This window comes from Cyclopterus lumpus, chromosome 7 (genome assembly GCF_009769545.1).
Source record: "Cyclopterus lumpus isolate fCycLum1 chromosome 7, fCycLum1.pri, whole genome shotgun sequence".
NCBI classification, from domain to species: domain Eukaryota; kingdom Metazoa; phylum Chordata; class Actinopteri; order Perciformes; family Cyclopteridae; genus Cyclopterus; species Cyclopterus lumpus.
The window spans coordinates 26,542,108-26,558,659 of NC_046972.1; the positions used below are offsets into that span (position 1 = coordinate 26,542,108).

Here is a 16,552-nt window from a genome sequence, read left to right on the forward strand (position 1 = left end):
AAGTGGTAGTGTTGGTTCTGGCGCCCCTAGTGGAGTAACGTGTGTCTCTGAGCACCAGGGTCCCTTTAGAAAACCTCTCATTTTACTGCAGCAGGGTCTGACAGTCTGCCCCTTTAGTCCTGGTTCTGGTTCTCCCGTGCCCCCATTCCCTCAAGCAGGTCCAGCAATACGTCCTGGGTCTCCAGCAGCGAGGTGCCGGTGTTCGGCCTCGAATAGCTCTCTATGAATAGCACTATTCCTTATTATATTATCTATTATATTACTTCCATTATAGTGTCCAGACCCGGCGTTGACCGTTAGAGGCCGCTAACGGTTCCCCAGCGGGACCGGAAACGGGCCAACGGCCGCTCTGTAGTCGATCGCTTGATGTCCTGTCGTTAGGCAGGTTGTCAGGGCGTCTTGTAAACAGTTGGTTTTAAAAATGGAAGACGCTCAGGAAGAGTTAATAGAGGAGGAGGAAGAGGAGCCCGATCAGTGCGGCGACGCGCCGCCATCGTCCCTCAAAGCCCCGTTTCGCTCCAGCCGCATGCAGATCCAGCGGAGCAGCGTCTGCTCTCGGGCGTACTTCGTGGTGGTCATGGTCTTCTTCCATGTTTACATCGTGAACGTCATCGGCCTGCTGCTCTACGTGCACTACAACAACGGGCCGGTCGGCGGAGACGGGGGGCCGTCGGTCAGCGAGGGGGAAACCCCGTTACCTCACCCGGACCCGGGGTCAACAGAGCGCCAGGCGGAGGGCTACGCGCAGAGCTGCAGGCTCCCACGCATCGAGGGGATACGGGTAAGGAAACGGGCAGAACTGGTGCATAAATAGAGCATAACAGATGCATAAATGATCCGATGATAAGTGTGGCTCCCATATAAACGTATGATATTTGACATAACATTAAATTCCTCATATTTGTATGTGAAAGTATTAATATGCGACATAAAAAAGGTAGACTTTTTTTAATTCCTCATATTTGTATGTGAAAGTATTAATATGCGACATAAAAAAGGTAGATTTTTAAATTCCTCATATTTTAATCTGGTGTCCATCTGCAGGTGGGGCATGTTCAGCAGGTGTCCCTCATGCCAGACAGGACGCACGCCATGAGGACGCTCAGCCTGAAACCTCTGCTGTTTGGTCAGTAAATAAATGTCAAATAAATGGTAATGGACCGCCAGCAAGAACCGAGACAGGCTGACCAGGCTGACTTTGAGCAGAGTTCGACTCCGTTTCACCACTGGAGGAGGGAAGCAGATGAACATCAGATGAAAGGATTTAAATCAATAGAGGAACAAAAGGAACCTGGATTCAACCACATTTGAGTTGCTAGTTTTTCTTTCTCTAAACTGAGACGCGCTAACGTGAGAAAAGGGAGATTATAGTGTTTTGATGTCTGTGTGAAACCAGAAGCAGGCAGCGGTTTTTCCACTTGATGACCCTGCTTTGTCATTTATCTCAGTATATTATTTTATTGTGCTATGAATCTGGCTACAAAACAAAAGCACTGTCTAAAACGGTTGACAGGGATAATTCAATATGATAATTCTTTCAATGGAGCCGTGTCGCGATGAAATCACATATAGAGATGCCGTTATGCACAATAAAATTTTCTGAATTGATCAAAAACAAGCACATCTAAAACTTGAATTCTCCAAAATATCTGATTATTCTGCACTAAACTTCCTTAATTTTCTGCTGGACCTCCTCGGATGTAGACTCTGGGCCCAGCAGGTTGGGCATCGTCATGGAGTCGTATCCGAGGTTTTGGCACAAGGCCAGGCCCGGTGTATGGGTGCCATCATGTAGGGAACCTCCTTCCATCCATCCCTGTCCCACCCGGACCTCATTGCTGTTACATTTATTTATTTATTTATGGACCTCACCTGCTGAGGGAGGTTTTTCCTCAACAACAATCAACACAGTGAGAGCATTAAGAATATAAATTAAAGATAAAGTGCACAGACAGGCAGGTTTCAGTACTTTAACCAGTGTAAGTAAGTTTAAAGTGAAGAGTTGCATGTATTTAAGTGATGTGCACAGGAGTGACCGGAAGTCAGTCAGTGGGAGGACCCGGGCTCTGTTCACGAGGGTCAGTGGGGGACCCGGGCTCTGTTAATGAGGGTCAGTGGGGGACCCGGGCTCTGTTAATGAGGGTCAGTGGGGGACCCGGGCTCTGTTAATAAGGGTCAGTGGGGGACCCGGGCTCTGTTCATGAGGGTCAGTGGGGGACCCGGGCTCTGTTCACGAGGGTCAGTGGGGGACTCGGGCTCTGTTAATGAGGGTCAGTGGAGGACCCGGGCTCTGTTCACGAGGGTCAGTGGGGGACCCGGGCTCTGTTCACGAGGGTCAGTGGGGGACCCGGGCTCTGTTCACGAGGGTCAGTGGGGGACCCGGGCTCTGTTCACGAGGGTCAGGGGGGGACCCGGGCTCTGTTAATGAGGGTCAGTGAGGGACCCGGGCTCTGTTCACGAGGGTCAGTGGGGGACCCGGGCTCTGTTCACGAGGGTCAGTGGGGGACCCGGGCTCTGTTAATGAGGGTCAGTGGGGGGACCCGGGCTCTGTTAATGAGGGTCAGTGGGGGACCCGGGCTCTGTTCATGAGGGTCAGTGGGGGACCCGGGCTCTGTTCACGAGGGTCAGTGGGGGACCCGGGCTCTGTTAATGAGGGTCAGTGGGGGACCCGGGCTCTGTTCATGAGGGTCAGTGGGGGACCCGGGCTCTGTTCACGAGGGTCAGTGGGGGACCCGGGCTCTGTTAATGAGGGTCAGTGGGGGACCCGGGCTCTGTTAATGAGGGTCAGTGGGGGACCCGGGCTCTGTTCACGAGGGTCAGTGGGGGACCCGAGCTCTGTTCACGAGGGTCAGTGGGGGACCCGGGCTCTGTTAATGAGGGTCAGTGGGGGACCAGAGGATGGATTCGATGATGGAGGAGCAAAGAATGGACTCAATGATGGAGGAGCAGAGGATAGACTCAATGATGGATGTGTACAAGTGCACCATCATGGTCTTTGGCAGGTTGAACCTCTTCAGCTGCTTCAGGAAGAACATCCTCTGCTGAGCCTTCTTAGTGATGGAGCTGATGTTCGGCTCCCACTTGAGGTCCTGGGTTATGATGGAGTCCAGGAAGAGGAAAGACTCCACAGCGTTGACTGGGGAGTAACACAGGGTGACGGGGTTGGGTGGGGCTGAGTTCTTCCTGAAGTCCACAACCATCTCTACTGTCTCTAGAGCGTTTTGACTGCACCATGTCACCAGATGGTCAGTCTCCCACCTCTAGGCAGATTCATCCCCATCAGAGATGAGTCCAAGGAGGGTGGTGTCTTCCCCCCTATTTGGACTCATCCAAATCAGAGATTAGTCCAAGGAGGGTGGTGTCATCCACCCTCCTTGGACTCATCCCCGTCCAAAGAAGGTGGTGTCAGCCCCCTCCTTGGACTCATTCCCATCAGAGATGAGTCCAAGGAGGGTGGTGTCATCCACCCTCCTTGGACTCATCCCCGTCCAAAGAAGGTGGTGTCAGCCCCCCTCTTTGGACTCATCCCGATCAGAGATGACTCCAAGGAGGGTGGATGACACCACCCTCCTTGGACTCATCCCCGTCCAAAGAAGGTGGTGTCATCCCCCTCCTTGGACTCATCCCCATCAGAGATGAGTCCAAAGAAGGTGGTGTCAGCCCCCTCCTTGGACTCATTCCCATCAGAGATGAGTCCAAGGAGGGTGGTGTCATCCACCCTCCTTGGACTCATCCCCGTCCAAAGAAGGTGGTGTCATCCCCCTCCTTGGACTCATCCCCATCAGAGATGAGTCCAAAGAGGGTGGTGTCATCCACCCTCCTTGGACTCATCCCCATCAGAGATGAGTCCAAAGAGGGTGGTGTCATCCCCAAACTTCAGGAGCTTGACTGGTGACTGGAGGTGCAGCTGTTGGTGTACAGGGAGGAGAACAGAGGGGAAAGAACGCAGCCTTGGGGGGAACCTGAGGCTCTGTCTCAGGTAGCTCTGAATGGGCAGCGTGTTCTTACAGTCACCACCGAGGTGTATTGTCATATGCGCACGTAATCACAACAATGTCCTTCTTTGTTGGAGGTAGCTCTATACATACCTTTGGCCGACATACAGGTGTCGTGACGCTCTCTTTCCTACGTGAGTGAACCGCCGCTCCACGTAGCTCCGCTCCACCACCGCACCGTTTCCCTGCGCTCCAACAGCTGATCGGTCCCTGCGCCAGCTGGTCAAGGACCGCAATCAAGCGATCTCAAACCTCCTCCTTTGTTCCTTAGATTAAGCCAGTCTTTGACTTGTGTAGTGACCCCGTTGCCTATCAACGTAAGTCCACTATGGTTGCTTCTAGGTTAGTTTGACACGTGTAATAAAAGATACAATGTCCAGGGTTTGAATTCGACAGGTAATTTATTTATACTAATGTAAGTCTGTTCCACATGACCCAAAACATGGAAGTAATCAAACCATTCCTATGTCGGACACTGTTTAGTCTCATACGGTCAAAAAATGTGTGCTCCTGCCAGTCAAGCAACACCTGGCCTTAGTTTTCCTCCTGATTATATTGGGCTGTCTTAATTGACAGCCGTCGCCCTACGCCCCCTAGTGGTGAGAGGTTCAACAAAATACAAACAAATAAAAAAACTCTTACAGATACATTATTATTATTATATTATTATTTAGCGGGCCTGTGATTTAAAAAGATGTCAACGGCGATGTCAGTGCAATTGTAAAGGTATTTGCTTCCCAATTAATCCCCAGTTAAACAGGGATTGAACCCAGAGCGTCGGCACTCTCTTTGATGGATGGTCGGTCCTTGATCCTCGCTCTAATCTCTGCTGCTGTTGTGATAATATAGCTCTTTCCTTTCCAGAATGTGTGTGTTTGGTAGTTAATTTGGGGTTTTCCCGTTCTTCCTGTAAAAAGGACTCCATAAAAGTCCCATTTCCTTTATTTAATAAAAACAAGAAGGTGAAATAAACCCCCCTTCTGAAAGGCATCGGCAGCATGTGACCACGCCTGTCTGCGGCTGCAGCGTGTCCTCACATCATGTCCCGTTCCCCTCCAGAGATCCCCGGCTTCCTGTCGGAGGAGGAGTGCCGCGTGGTGGTGCAGCTGGCTCAGCTCAAGGGTCTGATGGAGAGCCGGACCACGGCGGCCGGCCGGGGCCAGGAGGAGTCTAGCCAGCTTTCCCTCAGCACGGAGGAGGTCTTCAGTCTGCTAGACCTGAACCAGGACGGGCTGCTGCAGACACACGAGGTGAAATGGATTCATTTTAGAGAAATCAGGTGAACTGTCGGAGTGCGTTTTGTTGAAATGAGAAGCGAAACAATTTGGTCTCTTCGTGCAGATTGTGAGTCACTCGCGCTCCCGGGATGGAACCTGGTTGAACCCTGACAACCTACGGCAGATCCTCTCTGGTCTGGAAGCCCGTCCAACAGGTATGTGGGTAGGTGAGTGGGTGGGTAGGTGAGTGGGTGGGTAGGTGAGTAGGTAGGTGGGTGGGTGAGTAGGTGAGTAGGTAGGTGGGTGGGTAGGTGGGTAGATGAGTTGGTAAGTAGATGGGTGGGTGGGTAGATGGGTGAGTGGGTGGGTAGGTGAGTGGGTGGGTAGGTAGGTGGGTGGGTGAGTAGGTGAGTAGGTAGGTGGGTGGGTGAGTGGGTGGGTAGGTGGGTAGGTGGGTAGGTGAGTAGGTAGGTGGGTGAGTAGGTGAGTAGGTGAGTAGGTAGGTGGGTGGGTGAGTAGGTGAGTAGGTAGGTGGGTGAGTAGGTGGGTAGATGAGTTGGTAAGTAGGTGGGTGGGTGGGTAGATGAGTAGGTAGGTGGGTGGGTGAGTGGGTGGGTAGGTGGGTAGGTGGGTAGATGAGTTGGTAAGTAGGTGGGTAGGTAGATGGGTAGGTGAGTGGGTGGGTAAGTAGGTGGGTGGGTAGGTAGGTGGGTAGGTAGGTGAGTAGGTAGGTGGGTAGATGAGTGGGTGGGTAGGTGAGTAGGTAGGTGGGTGGGTGAGTAGGTAGGTGGGTGGGTAGGTGGGTAGATGAGTTGGTAAGTAGGTGGGTGGGTGGGTAGATGAGTAGGTAGGTGGGTGGGTGAGTGGGTGGGTAGGTGGGTAGATGAGTTGGTAAGTAGGTGGGTAGGTGAGTAGGTAGGTAGGTAGATGGGTAGGTGAGTGGGTGGGTAAGTAGGTGGGTGGGTAGGTAGGTGGGTAGGTAGGTGAGTAGGTAGGTGGGTAGATGAGTTCGTAGGTAGGTGGGTGGGTAGGTGGGTAGGTAGATGGGTAGGTAGATGGGTAAGTAGGTAGATGGGTAGGTGAGTGGGTGGGTAGGTGGGTAGATGAGTGGGTGGGTAGGTAGGTAGGTAGGTGGGTAGGTGAGTGGGTGGGTAGGTAGGTAGATGGGTAAGTAGGTGGGTGGGTAGGTGAGTGGGTGGGTAGGTAGGTGGGTAGGAGGTGACTTTAACAACTGACACCACTATGAACCGGTGCCTTTGTGCCCGGCGCTGTAAGCATCCTAGTCTGGATGTGGTGCCCTCATCCTATCATTAAAAGTTGATTATTCTCCAAACCTCTTTTCCTTAACCCCATCTTAAAAACTTAACTTAAAAACAAAGATAATGATTCAAAGAAAAGAAAAAAAAATTTCCCCAAGAAATTCAAAATGGCGGATAATGTAGCAGGTGGACTATATGGTCTGAGGGCGCATTGAGCTTGACACGTAGTGTCAAACATCAAGTCAGTCAGGCCTACGTTGTGATGGCCGTGGCCTTTCCAAAGGCTTGTGTTTGTGTGTTTTATCACGTTTTACATCAGTTATAAGCAGGGTTGCAAAATATTCAAAGTTGGAAACTTTCCACGGGAATTAACGGGAATATACGGGAATAAACTGGAAATGTTGGGGTAATTTAACTGTATGTACCTTGTCATAAGCAGACATGCATGCAAACATTTATAATACAACTTTTAAAAATGAAATTTTTGACATTTTGTGAGTAGAACTTTATTCTTTCATCGAACAACAAAAACATGAACGTTGAATAAAAAAGGTGTATTCCCTATGATCACCACCCCCCCAGTGTTTTCCCTGAATCCTTTCAGGTCTAAATGCTTTCTTCCTGGACCTCATCAACGTCCTCCTCACTGCTGTAAAAAGTTAGTCTACTGCTAACAAATAAACTTGGTATTAAAATGAACAAGGCTTCAGTTTACCACGTTGTTGTTTTTGTTCTGTTTTAATGTTGTTCCTATCTTTCATGCTTTTATCTTTTATCCTGTATTATTTTATTGTAAGGTGACCTTGGGTGACTTGAAAGGCGCCTCCAAATAAAATGTATTATTATTATTATTATTATTATTATTATTATTATTATTATTATTATTATTAAGTAATCAATATGCTAGGTAATGACAAACAGTGTTGGGAAAGTTCACTTTCTACATGAACTAGTTCAGTTCATAGTTCATAATTCAACATTTTGAACTAAGTTCACAGCTCCAAAAAATGAACTAGTTCAGTTATTTTTTTCAATATGTTGTGAGCTATAACTGAAATCTGTCTGCAATACCGCTCTTGGCCTCTACGCAACTCGGCGCTCTCACACTTGCCAGACAAAGGGCTGAAACGTTCAGACAACACTGATGACAAAGACGTTCAAAAACAACAGAACATTTTATGTTTATGTTTCTGTCAGACAATGTTCCCAACCAGCTGCCTTCAGGGTCCAGCTGAGCTCGGCGTCCATAGTCTTGTTCTCAACTACATTTAAGTTCCCTGTTATATGCTCTTGCAAAAAAACTTTTTTTTTCAAAATTCCCCAAATTCCCGTGGAAACTTTCTGGAAACGTTCCGCCCCTTTGCAAACCTAGTTCTAAGTGTGTGTGTGTGTGTGTGTGTGTGTGTGTGTGTGTGTGTGTGTGTAGGGGTGCTGACCCTGGAGGACTTCAGGCGTGTTTACGACCAGTCCCAGCGGCCTGGGAAGCTGCGCAGTCGGTTCAACCAGAGGAACAAACACACGTGGCTTCACCAAGGCCCAGGATCCCACCGTGTGCTGCAGGCCCTCAGGAACAGGTCACCACAAACACGTTGTCATGCAACCACACTTGTGCGTTTACTACAAACTTAATTCCCTCTCCCCGTGTTGGCTGCTCAGACTGACCGGTCTGACTCGCCTGCCCTCCACGCTGGTCGAGCTGAGCGAGCCGCTGCAGGTGATTCGCTACGAGAACGGAGACTTCAGCGACGCCCACCACGACAGCAGCGCCTCTCATTTGGAGACCACCTGCGCTCACTCGCGACTGGCGGGCAACACGTCTGCTGTCACGGAGGTCTCCTGCAGGTGTGTGTCGTCATGTGACAAACCTTCAGTATCTTTTTCATTGTAAAATGTGTGCAATTATTTACCAGTTTGCCCCAAAATGAATACTTTCAAAGTAGTATTTTATTGTAGTATTTTGTAGTCCAAAATAAGACGTGGAGGAAGAACCGTGGAAACATTTGGAACAACTGAACCTAATTCAGACTTTTATTGTATTATAATTGATCCCCCATCATGCTGCTCAGAGTCCTTTATTATGATGCGTTCATGCACCTAAAATGAAACGTCAAAGTGAGTACGGGGCAGAGGTATCATGATGTGTTCAAGTAAAATCTTGTAAAATGTAGTTTTTTTGCGATAAACTTAAGTAAATCGTTTGAAGAACAATTTTAAAGTGATATAAAATACATATCAGAGAGGAAATTGTGACCTCTTTAAGCTCTAAGAATCATATCATATCAATCAATTTATTTCCTAATCATTTGAATTGTTTGTATGCAAATAACCAAATAGATGACTACTTAAAATAACCTTTGTGGTGGTTTTAAATAATTTTTGGGGCGCTGGTAACATTTTTTATTAAATGTTAGTCTGGAAACTTTCTGTGAATTATTGTTCTTAGCAAGACAAGTCCGTCTCTTCACGAACCCTGACTCCTTTCCTGGTCTCTCGTCATTGCTCTTGGATAGCGACTGTTCTCTCTTTGTTCCCCAGGTACCTCACCATGTTGTTCTACCTCAGCTCCGTAGAGGAGGGCGGGGACACCACCTTTCCTGTGGCCGACAACCGCACCTACGAGGAGCAGGTGAGCGTCCTTCCTCTTCCTCTGTGGTCTACCTGCTAATGCCAATTGACCTCTACAGCTCATCCAGAATGCAGCTGCTCGACTGGTCTTCAACCTCCCGAAATTTACCCACAATCCTCTGCTCCTCCGCGACTTTCACTGGTTACCGGTGGCTGCAGCATCCGCTTCAAAACATTGGTACTTGCGTACCGTGCTGCGAACAGATCGGGTCCGGTCTACATCCAGGACATGGTCTAACATCACATCCAGGACATGGTCTAACCTCACACCCAGGACATGGTCTAACCTCACACCCAGGACATGGTCTAACCTCACACCCAGGACATGGTCTAACCTCACACCAGGACATGGTCTAACCTCACACCCAGGACATGGTCTAACCTCACACCCAGGACATGGTCTAACCTCACATCCAGGACATGGTCTAACCTCACACCAGGACATGGTCTAACCTCACACCCAGGACATGGTCTAACCTCACACCCAGGACATGGTCTAACCTCACACCCAGGACATGGTCTAACCTCACACCCAGGACATGGTCTAACCTCACACCCAGGACATGGTCTAACCTCACACCCAGGACATGGTCTAACCTCACATCCAGGACATGGTCTAACCTCACACCCAGGACATGGTCTAACCTCACACCCAGGACATGGTCTAACCTCACACCCAGGACATGGTCTAACCTCACACCCAGGACATGGTCTAACCTCACACCCAGGACATGGTCTAACCTCACACCCCAGCCCGTTCACTTCACTCGGCTTCTGCCAATCAGCTTGTAGCTCCTTCACTTCGAGCTAAACACTCAACAAAATCACGACTGTTTGCTGTGCTGGCTCCTCATTGGTGGAACGAGCTCCCCATTGACATCAGGACAGCAGAAAGTCTCTACATCTTCCGTCGCAAACTAAAAACACATCTTTTTCGACTATACCTTGAATAGGTAGCACTTAAATGCCGTAGGAGCACTTAAATGTCTCTTACTGATGGCACTTTGTAGTTTAACTTTATTGAACTCATGGACTCACGGTTTAATGCACTTATTGTAAGTTGCTTTGGATAAAAGCTTTAGCTAAATGACATGTAATGTAATGTAATGAAATGATGATGACTGGCATCTGCAAGGATCATTTAATATTCATTATGCAATTTGTATCAAAATGTAGCACATTTTTTTTATTTTGCATCATGAGGAATGTAATAATTCTCTGGGAGATAATACGACCGACAAAACTCGACTGTTTGAGCTCCAGCATCGTGACGGAAACACAGAGTCCAGCTCCTCTGGTCCCCTCCTCAGAGTCCCCCAGAGTCCAGCTCCTCTGGTCCCCTCCCCAGAGTCCCTCAGAGTCCCCCAGAGTCCAGCTCCTCTGGTCCCCTCCCCAGAGTCCCCCAGAGTCCAGCTCCTCTGGTCCCCTCCTCAGAGTCCCCCAGAGTCCAGCTCCTCTGGTCCCCTCCCCAGAGTCCCTCAGAGTCCCCCAGAGTCCAGCTCCTCTGGTCCCCTCCTCAGAGTCCCCCAGAGTCCAGCTCCTCTGGTCCCCTCCCCAGAGTCCCTCAGAGTCCCCCAGAGTCCAGCTCCTCTGGTCCCCTCCCCAGAGTCCCCCAGAGTCCAGCTCCTCTGGTCCCCTCCTCAGAGTCCCCCAGAGTCCAGCTCCTCTGGTCCCCTCCCCAGAGTCCCTCAGAGTCCCCCAGAGTCCAGCTCCTCTGGTCCCCTCCTCAGAGTCCCCCAGAGTCCAGCTCCTCTGGTCCCCTCCCCAGAGTCCCTCAGAGTCCCCCAGAGTCCAGCTCCTCTGGTCCCCTCCCCAGAGTCCCCCAGAGTCCAGCTCCTCTGGTCCCCTCCCCAGAGTCCCCCAGAGTCCAGCTCCTCTGGTCCCCTCCTCAGAGTCCCCCAGAGTCCAGCTCCTCTGGTCCCCTCCCCAGAGTCCCTCAGAGTCCCCCAGAGTCCAGCTCCTCTGGTCCCCCCCTCAGAGTCCCCCAGAGTCCAGCTCCTCTGGTCCCCTCCCCAGAGTCCCCCAGAGTCCAGCTCCTCTGGTCCCCTCCTCAGAGTCCCCCAGAGTCCAGCTCCTCTGGTCCCCTCCCCGCAGCTGGATCCTGGACCATGATGGATCCAGGTCTCTGTGACCAGACCCTGTGTTGTGTGTCCTAGGCGCTGCTACAGGACGGAGTTGATCTGACGGACACCCAGCAGACGTGTGGCCGAGGCAACGTGAGGATCAAACCTGCCGCCGGCGCCGCGCTGCTCTGGTACAACCACCTCTCTGATGGACGAGGTGAGGAGGGTTAACGTGTGTCACCACGGTGACGTAATAAACACAGTGATCTGTCAGCTGATCAACTGATGATCGCTGACTAACGGTGTACACTCCGGGAGTATAAACTCAAAAGTTATGAGGTAATGGTCTGACAGAAGAGGGTTCTGTGGGAAGACCTCCAAATGCTCAATGTCAATGCCATATGCAAGAACAAGGTGGAGGGTGTGGCCAAAGCAGTGAGTGGGTTTCTGTACTCTGACAGAAGCCAATCGAGTCCAACAATGAGATAAATGCAGTACTAAGGCAATCATTGTCAATATCCACATGAATATTAAAATCTCCTACAATAATAACCGTATCAGTTTTAAGGACTAAACTTGATAAACACTGAAAATTCAGATATAAATTCTGAATATGGACCTGGTGGCCGGTACACTATAACAAATAGAATTGGCTGTAATGTTTTCCAGGTTGGATGTGAAAGACTAAGAACAAGGCTTTCAAATGAGTTGTAGTTTAGTTTAGGTTTAGGATTCATTAATAGGCTTGAGTCAAAGATGGCTGCTACTCCACCTCCTCGGCCGGTGCCTCGAGGAATGTGAGTATTAATATGACTTGGAGGAGTTGATTCATTTAGGTTGACATATTCTTCATGGCTCAGCCAGGTTTCAGTAAGACACAATAAATCAATGTGATTGTCTGATATTAAATCATTTACTAATACAGCTTTAGATGACAGAGATCTAATATTTAGGAGTCCACATTTAATTCTCTTCTTTTGTTGCAGTAGTGATGTTAACCTTTATGAGGTTATTTTGTATGACTCCTCTTCTGGTTACTTTTGACACACCGAATACTTAAATTAAGAATATAATTTTTTAGGTTTTATGAAATATTATGGCTAAACATGCAAATGAGGTATTATCTTATCGCAGATGTGCACATTTTCATAATTTTCCAGAAAAGAAAATCTGAACATTGGGTAAAGTGAACTGAACATTGGGTAAAGCCAGGTTCAAAATTATTGTTTCATCTTGATGAAATACTACATTTAAATGTTTTTACAGAGGGAACATATGATATCTTATTATATCACTATTAATCAGAATATACGGTCAATAAACGGCTATGTTCTCCATGTTTTTATTAATAAATGAGTCTCTGAATGCTGTGTGAACAAACCCCTCTACATAAAGCTTCATAATATATAGTTTTAATTAATAAATGTATATAAATGAGGCTCTGAATGCTGTGTGAACAAACCCCTCTGCATAAAGCTTCATAATATATAGTTTTAATTAATAAATGTATATAAATGAGTCTCTGAATGCTGTGTGAACAAACCCCTCTACATAAAGCTTCATAATATATAGTTTTATTAATAAATGTATATAAATGAGTCTCTGAATGCTGTGTGAACTAACCCCTCTGCATAAAGCAAGTTATTGTGTTAATGAGGCATGATGTTATGGTGACTTTTGGTGAATTAAAGAGAAATCTACAAACGGACAAAGTAGTAGTAAATGAAATGTTTTATTTTCATTTGTCTTAAAGAAAACAAGTTATGGAAGCGAAGTGATTTTGCCCCCCCACCCAGGTTGGATGGGTGAGCTGGACGAGTATTCGCTGCACGGCGACTGCCCGGTGAGCCGTGGGGTGAAGTGGACGGCCAACAGCTGGGTGAACGTGGACCCGGATCACCAGCAGCAGGCCCGCTACCAGAGACTAGTTGTTCAAAGGCATGGATCCAAGGCGGGCATGGAGGAGCACTACCAGCCGCTCTCGCACAGCGACCTCCACCAGGACCTTTAGCCGGGCAGAGCCGAGGTTTAAAGAATTCCATGGAGCCGTTGAGGCCTCGCAGATCTTTTATGTCTGTAGTCGAAATGAAAATTGCACAAAATAGCATCCCAGAAATCTTCTCCTTTTATATTATGTCACTCAAGCTGCTTTGATGTCCAAATTTACTTTCAGAATAAAGTCAATTTAATCATGGAAGTTTATATAGATTGTGACACAGAATTGTGGAGGATGGTTAAATATCAAATGTATATGAATTACCCTCCATTAAATAATCAGAATAACATATATAGAGATGAGTTACTAAGAGATACGCCTCCTTATCGTTACAGAGTTAACGCCCTTCGTTGCGTGCCGTCTCTAAATGTTGAGAGATAATCCACGTCTGTTCTTCAGCTTCCAGATTTGAATGTTCTTCATATCATGAAATGTTGTTTAACTTTGATATTCCTATCCTCACGTGTTACATATTTAATTATCCAAGAGTATTTATTTATTTGAGTGTTATTTATTTAATTTAAAGGAATGTGTATTTATTATAGCTCGATGTTGCACTGAGTCCTTCACTGTATTTTGATGTATTTTTCTGTGTTTTGAAACGTATAAAGCAATGTTTTACTTGTGCTGTTGTGAGTGTGATCAGTCTTGACAGCGTCCACTAGGTAGCGCCCAACATCAAATACAGCACTGCATTATATAAATATATATATTATTATATATTTATATATTGATTTATATATATATATGGAAACGTATATGACTCATCGCTCATCCTTTCTAATGTCCTGCTGCAAATAATATGTGAGCAAATGAAAAAAATTTGATAGCACCTATAGAGGTCTATATTCAGTGTTATACTTTCTTGATGTGTAAAATAATCTTTTATTTGACAAACATGTTCAATTCATGGTACAATTCAAACAGCTGATGGTCAGTGGCAGCACTAGTTGTCTAGCTTTCTAATTCCACCATTCTTTAATGCTACACTGATTAGGAAAGTGAGATGGTGAGCACCGCTTGGCGAGAGAAAGTTGGTCTAGTAACAGTAAATGTGTGTGGGGTGGGGGGGGCTCGTGGCAGTCCTTGCACCCCATGTTGGGGTTCCTGGCAGTCCTTGCACCCCATGTTGGGGCTCCTTGCAGTCCTTGCACCCCCTTTTTTTGGCCCCTTGCAGCCCGCGTTGGGGTTCCTGGCAGTCCTTGCACCCCATGTTGGGGTTCCTGGCAGTCCTTGCACCTCGTGTTGGGGCTCCTTGCAGCCCACGTTGGGGTTCCTGGCAGTCCTTGCACCTCATGTTGGGGCTCCTTGCAGCCCACGTTGGGGTTCCTGGCAGTCCTTGCACCTCACCGTTGGGGTTCCTGGCAGTCCTTGCACCCCATGTTGGGGCTCCTTGCAGCCCACGTTGGGGTTCCTGGCAGTCCTTGCACCTCACCGTTGGGGTTCCTGGCAGTCCTTGCACCCCATGTTGGGGTTCCTGGCAGTCCTTGCACCTCACCGTTGGGGTTCCTGGCAGTCCTTGCACCTCACCGTTGGTGTTCCTGGCAGTCCTTGCACCCCATGTTGGGGCTCCTTGCAGCCCACGTTGGGGTTCCTGGCAGTCCTTGCACCTCACCGTTGGGGCTCCTGGCAGTCCTTGCACCCCATGTTGGGGTTCCTGGCAGTCCTTGCACCTCATGTTGGGGCTCCTTGCAGTCCTTGCACCCCATTTTTTTGGCCCCTTGCAGCCCGCGTTGGGGTTCCTGGCAGTCCTTGCACCTCATGTTGGGGCTCCTTGCAGTCCTTGCACCCCATTTTTTTGGCTCCTTGCAGCCCGCATTGGGATTCCTGGCAGTCCTTGCACCTCGTGTTGGGGTTCCTGGCAGTCCTTGCACCTCATGTTGGGGCTCCTTGCAGTCCTTGCACCCCATTTTTTTTGGCTCCTTGCAGCCCGCGTTGGGGTTCCTGGCAGTCCTTGCACCTCATGTTGGGGCTCCTTGCAGTCCTTGTACCCCATGTTGGGGCTCCTTGCAGTCCTTGCACCCCATTTTTTTGGCTCCTTGCAGCCCGCGTTGGGGTTCCTGGCAGTCCTTGCACCTCGTGTTGGGGTTCCTGGCAGTCCTTGCACCTCATGTTGGGGTTCCTGGCAGTCCTTGCACCTCGTGTTGGGGTTCCTGGCAGTCCTTGCACCTCATGTTGGGGTTCCTGGCAGTCCTTGCACCTCGTGTTGGGGTTCCTGGCAGTCCTTGCACCTCATGTTGGGGCTCCTTGCAGTCCTTGCACCCCATTTTTTTGGCCCCTTGCAGCCCGCGTTGGGGTTCCTGGCAGTCCTTGCACCTCATGTTGGGGCTCCTTGCAGTCCTTGCACCCCATTTTTTTGGCTCCTTGCAGCCCGCATTGGGATTCCTGGCAGTCCTTGCACCTCGTGTTGGGGTTCCTGGCAGTCCTTGCACCTCATGTTGGGGCTCCTTGCAGTCCTTGCACCCCATTTTTTTTGGCTCCTTGCAGCCCGCGTTGGGGTTCCTGGCAGTCCTTGCACCTCATGTTGGGGCTCCTTGCAGTCCTTGTACCCCATGTTGGGGCTCCTTGCAGTCCTTGCACCCCATTTTTTTGGCTCCTTGCAGCCCGCGTTGGGGTTCCTGGCAGTCCTTGCACCTCGTGTTGGGGTTCCTGGCAGTCCTTGCACCTCATGTTGGGGTTCCTGGCAGTCCTTGCACCTCGTGTTGGGGTTCCTGGCAGTCCTTGCACCTCATGTTGGGGTTCCTGGCAGTCCTTGCACCTCGTGTTGGGGTTCCTGGCAGTCCTTGCACCTCATGTTGGGGCTCCTTGCAGTCCTTGCACCCCATTTTTTTGGCTCCTTGCAGCCCGCGTTGGGGTTCCTGGCAGTCCTTGCACCTCGTGTTGGGGTTCCTGGGAGTCCTTGTAGCCCATGTTGGAGCTCCTCCACGCACACTTCTGGGGTGTCTAAAAAAGCCCCATCCTTGTGACTGAGCTGCTGAGGCTGTGCGCACTTGTGCTGCGCAGTCTAGCCAATCAGAGCAGCCAGTCTGGGGGGGGGGGCGTGAAGCGGATCAGCACTCTCCTCAGTCCGTCGAACCCGCTGCATCGTGTCCACGTTCACGGACCTCTGATCGGGCTGTTCTCTCTTTATTTGAGGTTGTTGTTGGTGCGCGAGAGGAAAAGCCCAGAACATCTTCTTCACGTGAAGGCGCAGGATCGTTTTTCCATCTCACGTCATCCATGAGATTCTTCAGGCTTACCTTCAAGTGCTTCGTCGACTGCTTCTGAATCTCTTTTGTCCAAACGGCTGAACTGACCGCGGTTTGCTTTTTAAGGGACACATTTTCATTCCGCATCTGAGGGGTTTTCAACGTGTCACAAAGACAAACGGGCATTGTGTTTTTATTTTTATTTAAGA

At 49.2% G+C, this 16,552-nt stretch overlaps 1 protein-coding gene across 1 annotated transcript; it reads left to right on the plus strand.

Moving 5' to 3' along the window:
• The first annotated feature begins 328 nt into the window (after positions 1-328).
• LOC117733926 (transmembrane prolyl 4-hydroxylase-like) lies at positions 329-13,781 on the plus strand. The gene is made up of 9 exons (XM_034537870.1): positions 329-781; positions 1,045-1,126; positions 5,055-5,245; positions 5,337-5,427; positions 7,898-8,045; positions 8,128-8,313; positions 9,007-9,097; positions 11,253-11,376; positions 12,956-13,781. The coding sequence occupies exons 1-9, from the start codon at positions 422-424 to the stop codon at positions 13,168-13,170; spliced, it is 1,488 nt and encodes a 495-aa protein (XP_034393761.1). The 5' UTR covers positions 329-421; the 3' UTR covers positions 13,171-13,781.
• Positions 13,782-16,552: the final 2,771 nt, after the last annotated feature.

Coding starts and splice junctions, on each gene's coding strand:
- LOC117733926 (XM_034537870.1), top strand. CDS start 422: ATGGAAGACGCTCAGGAAGAGTTAATAGAGGAGGAGGAAGAGGAGCCC. Junction 5,246..5,336: donor GGCTGCTGCAGACACACGAG/GTGAAATGGATT, acceptor CTCTTCGTGCAG/ATTGTGAGTCACTCGCGCTC. Junction 9,098..11,252: donor ACCGCACCTACGAGGAGCAG/GTGAGCGTCCTT, acceptor TGTGTGTCCTAG/GCGCTGCTACAGGACGGAGT.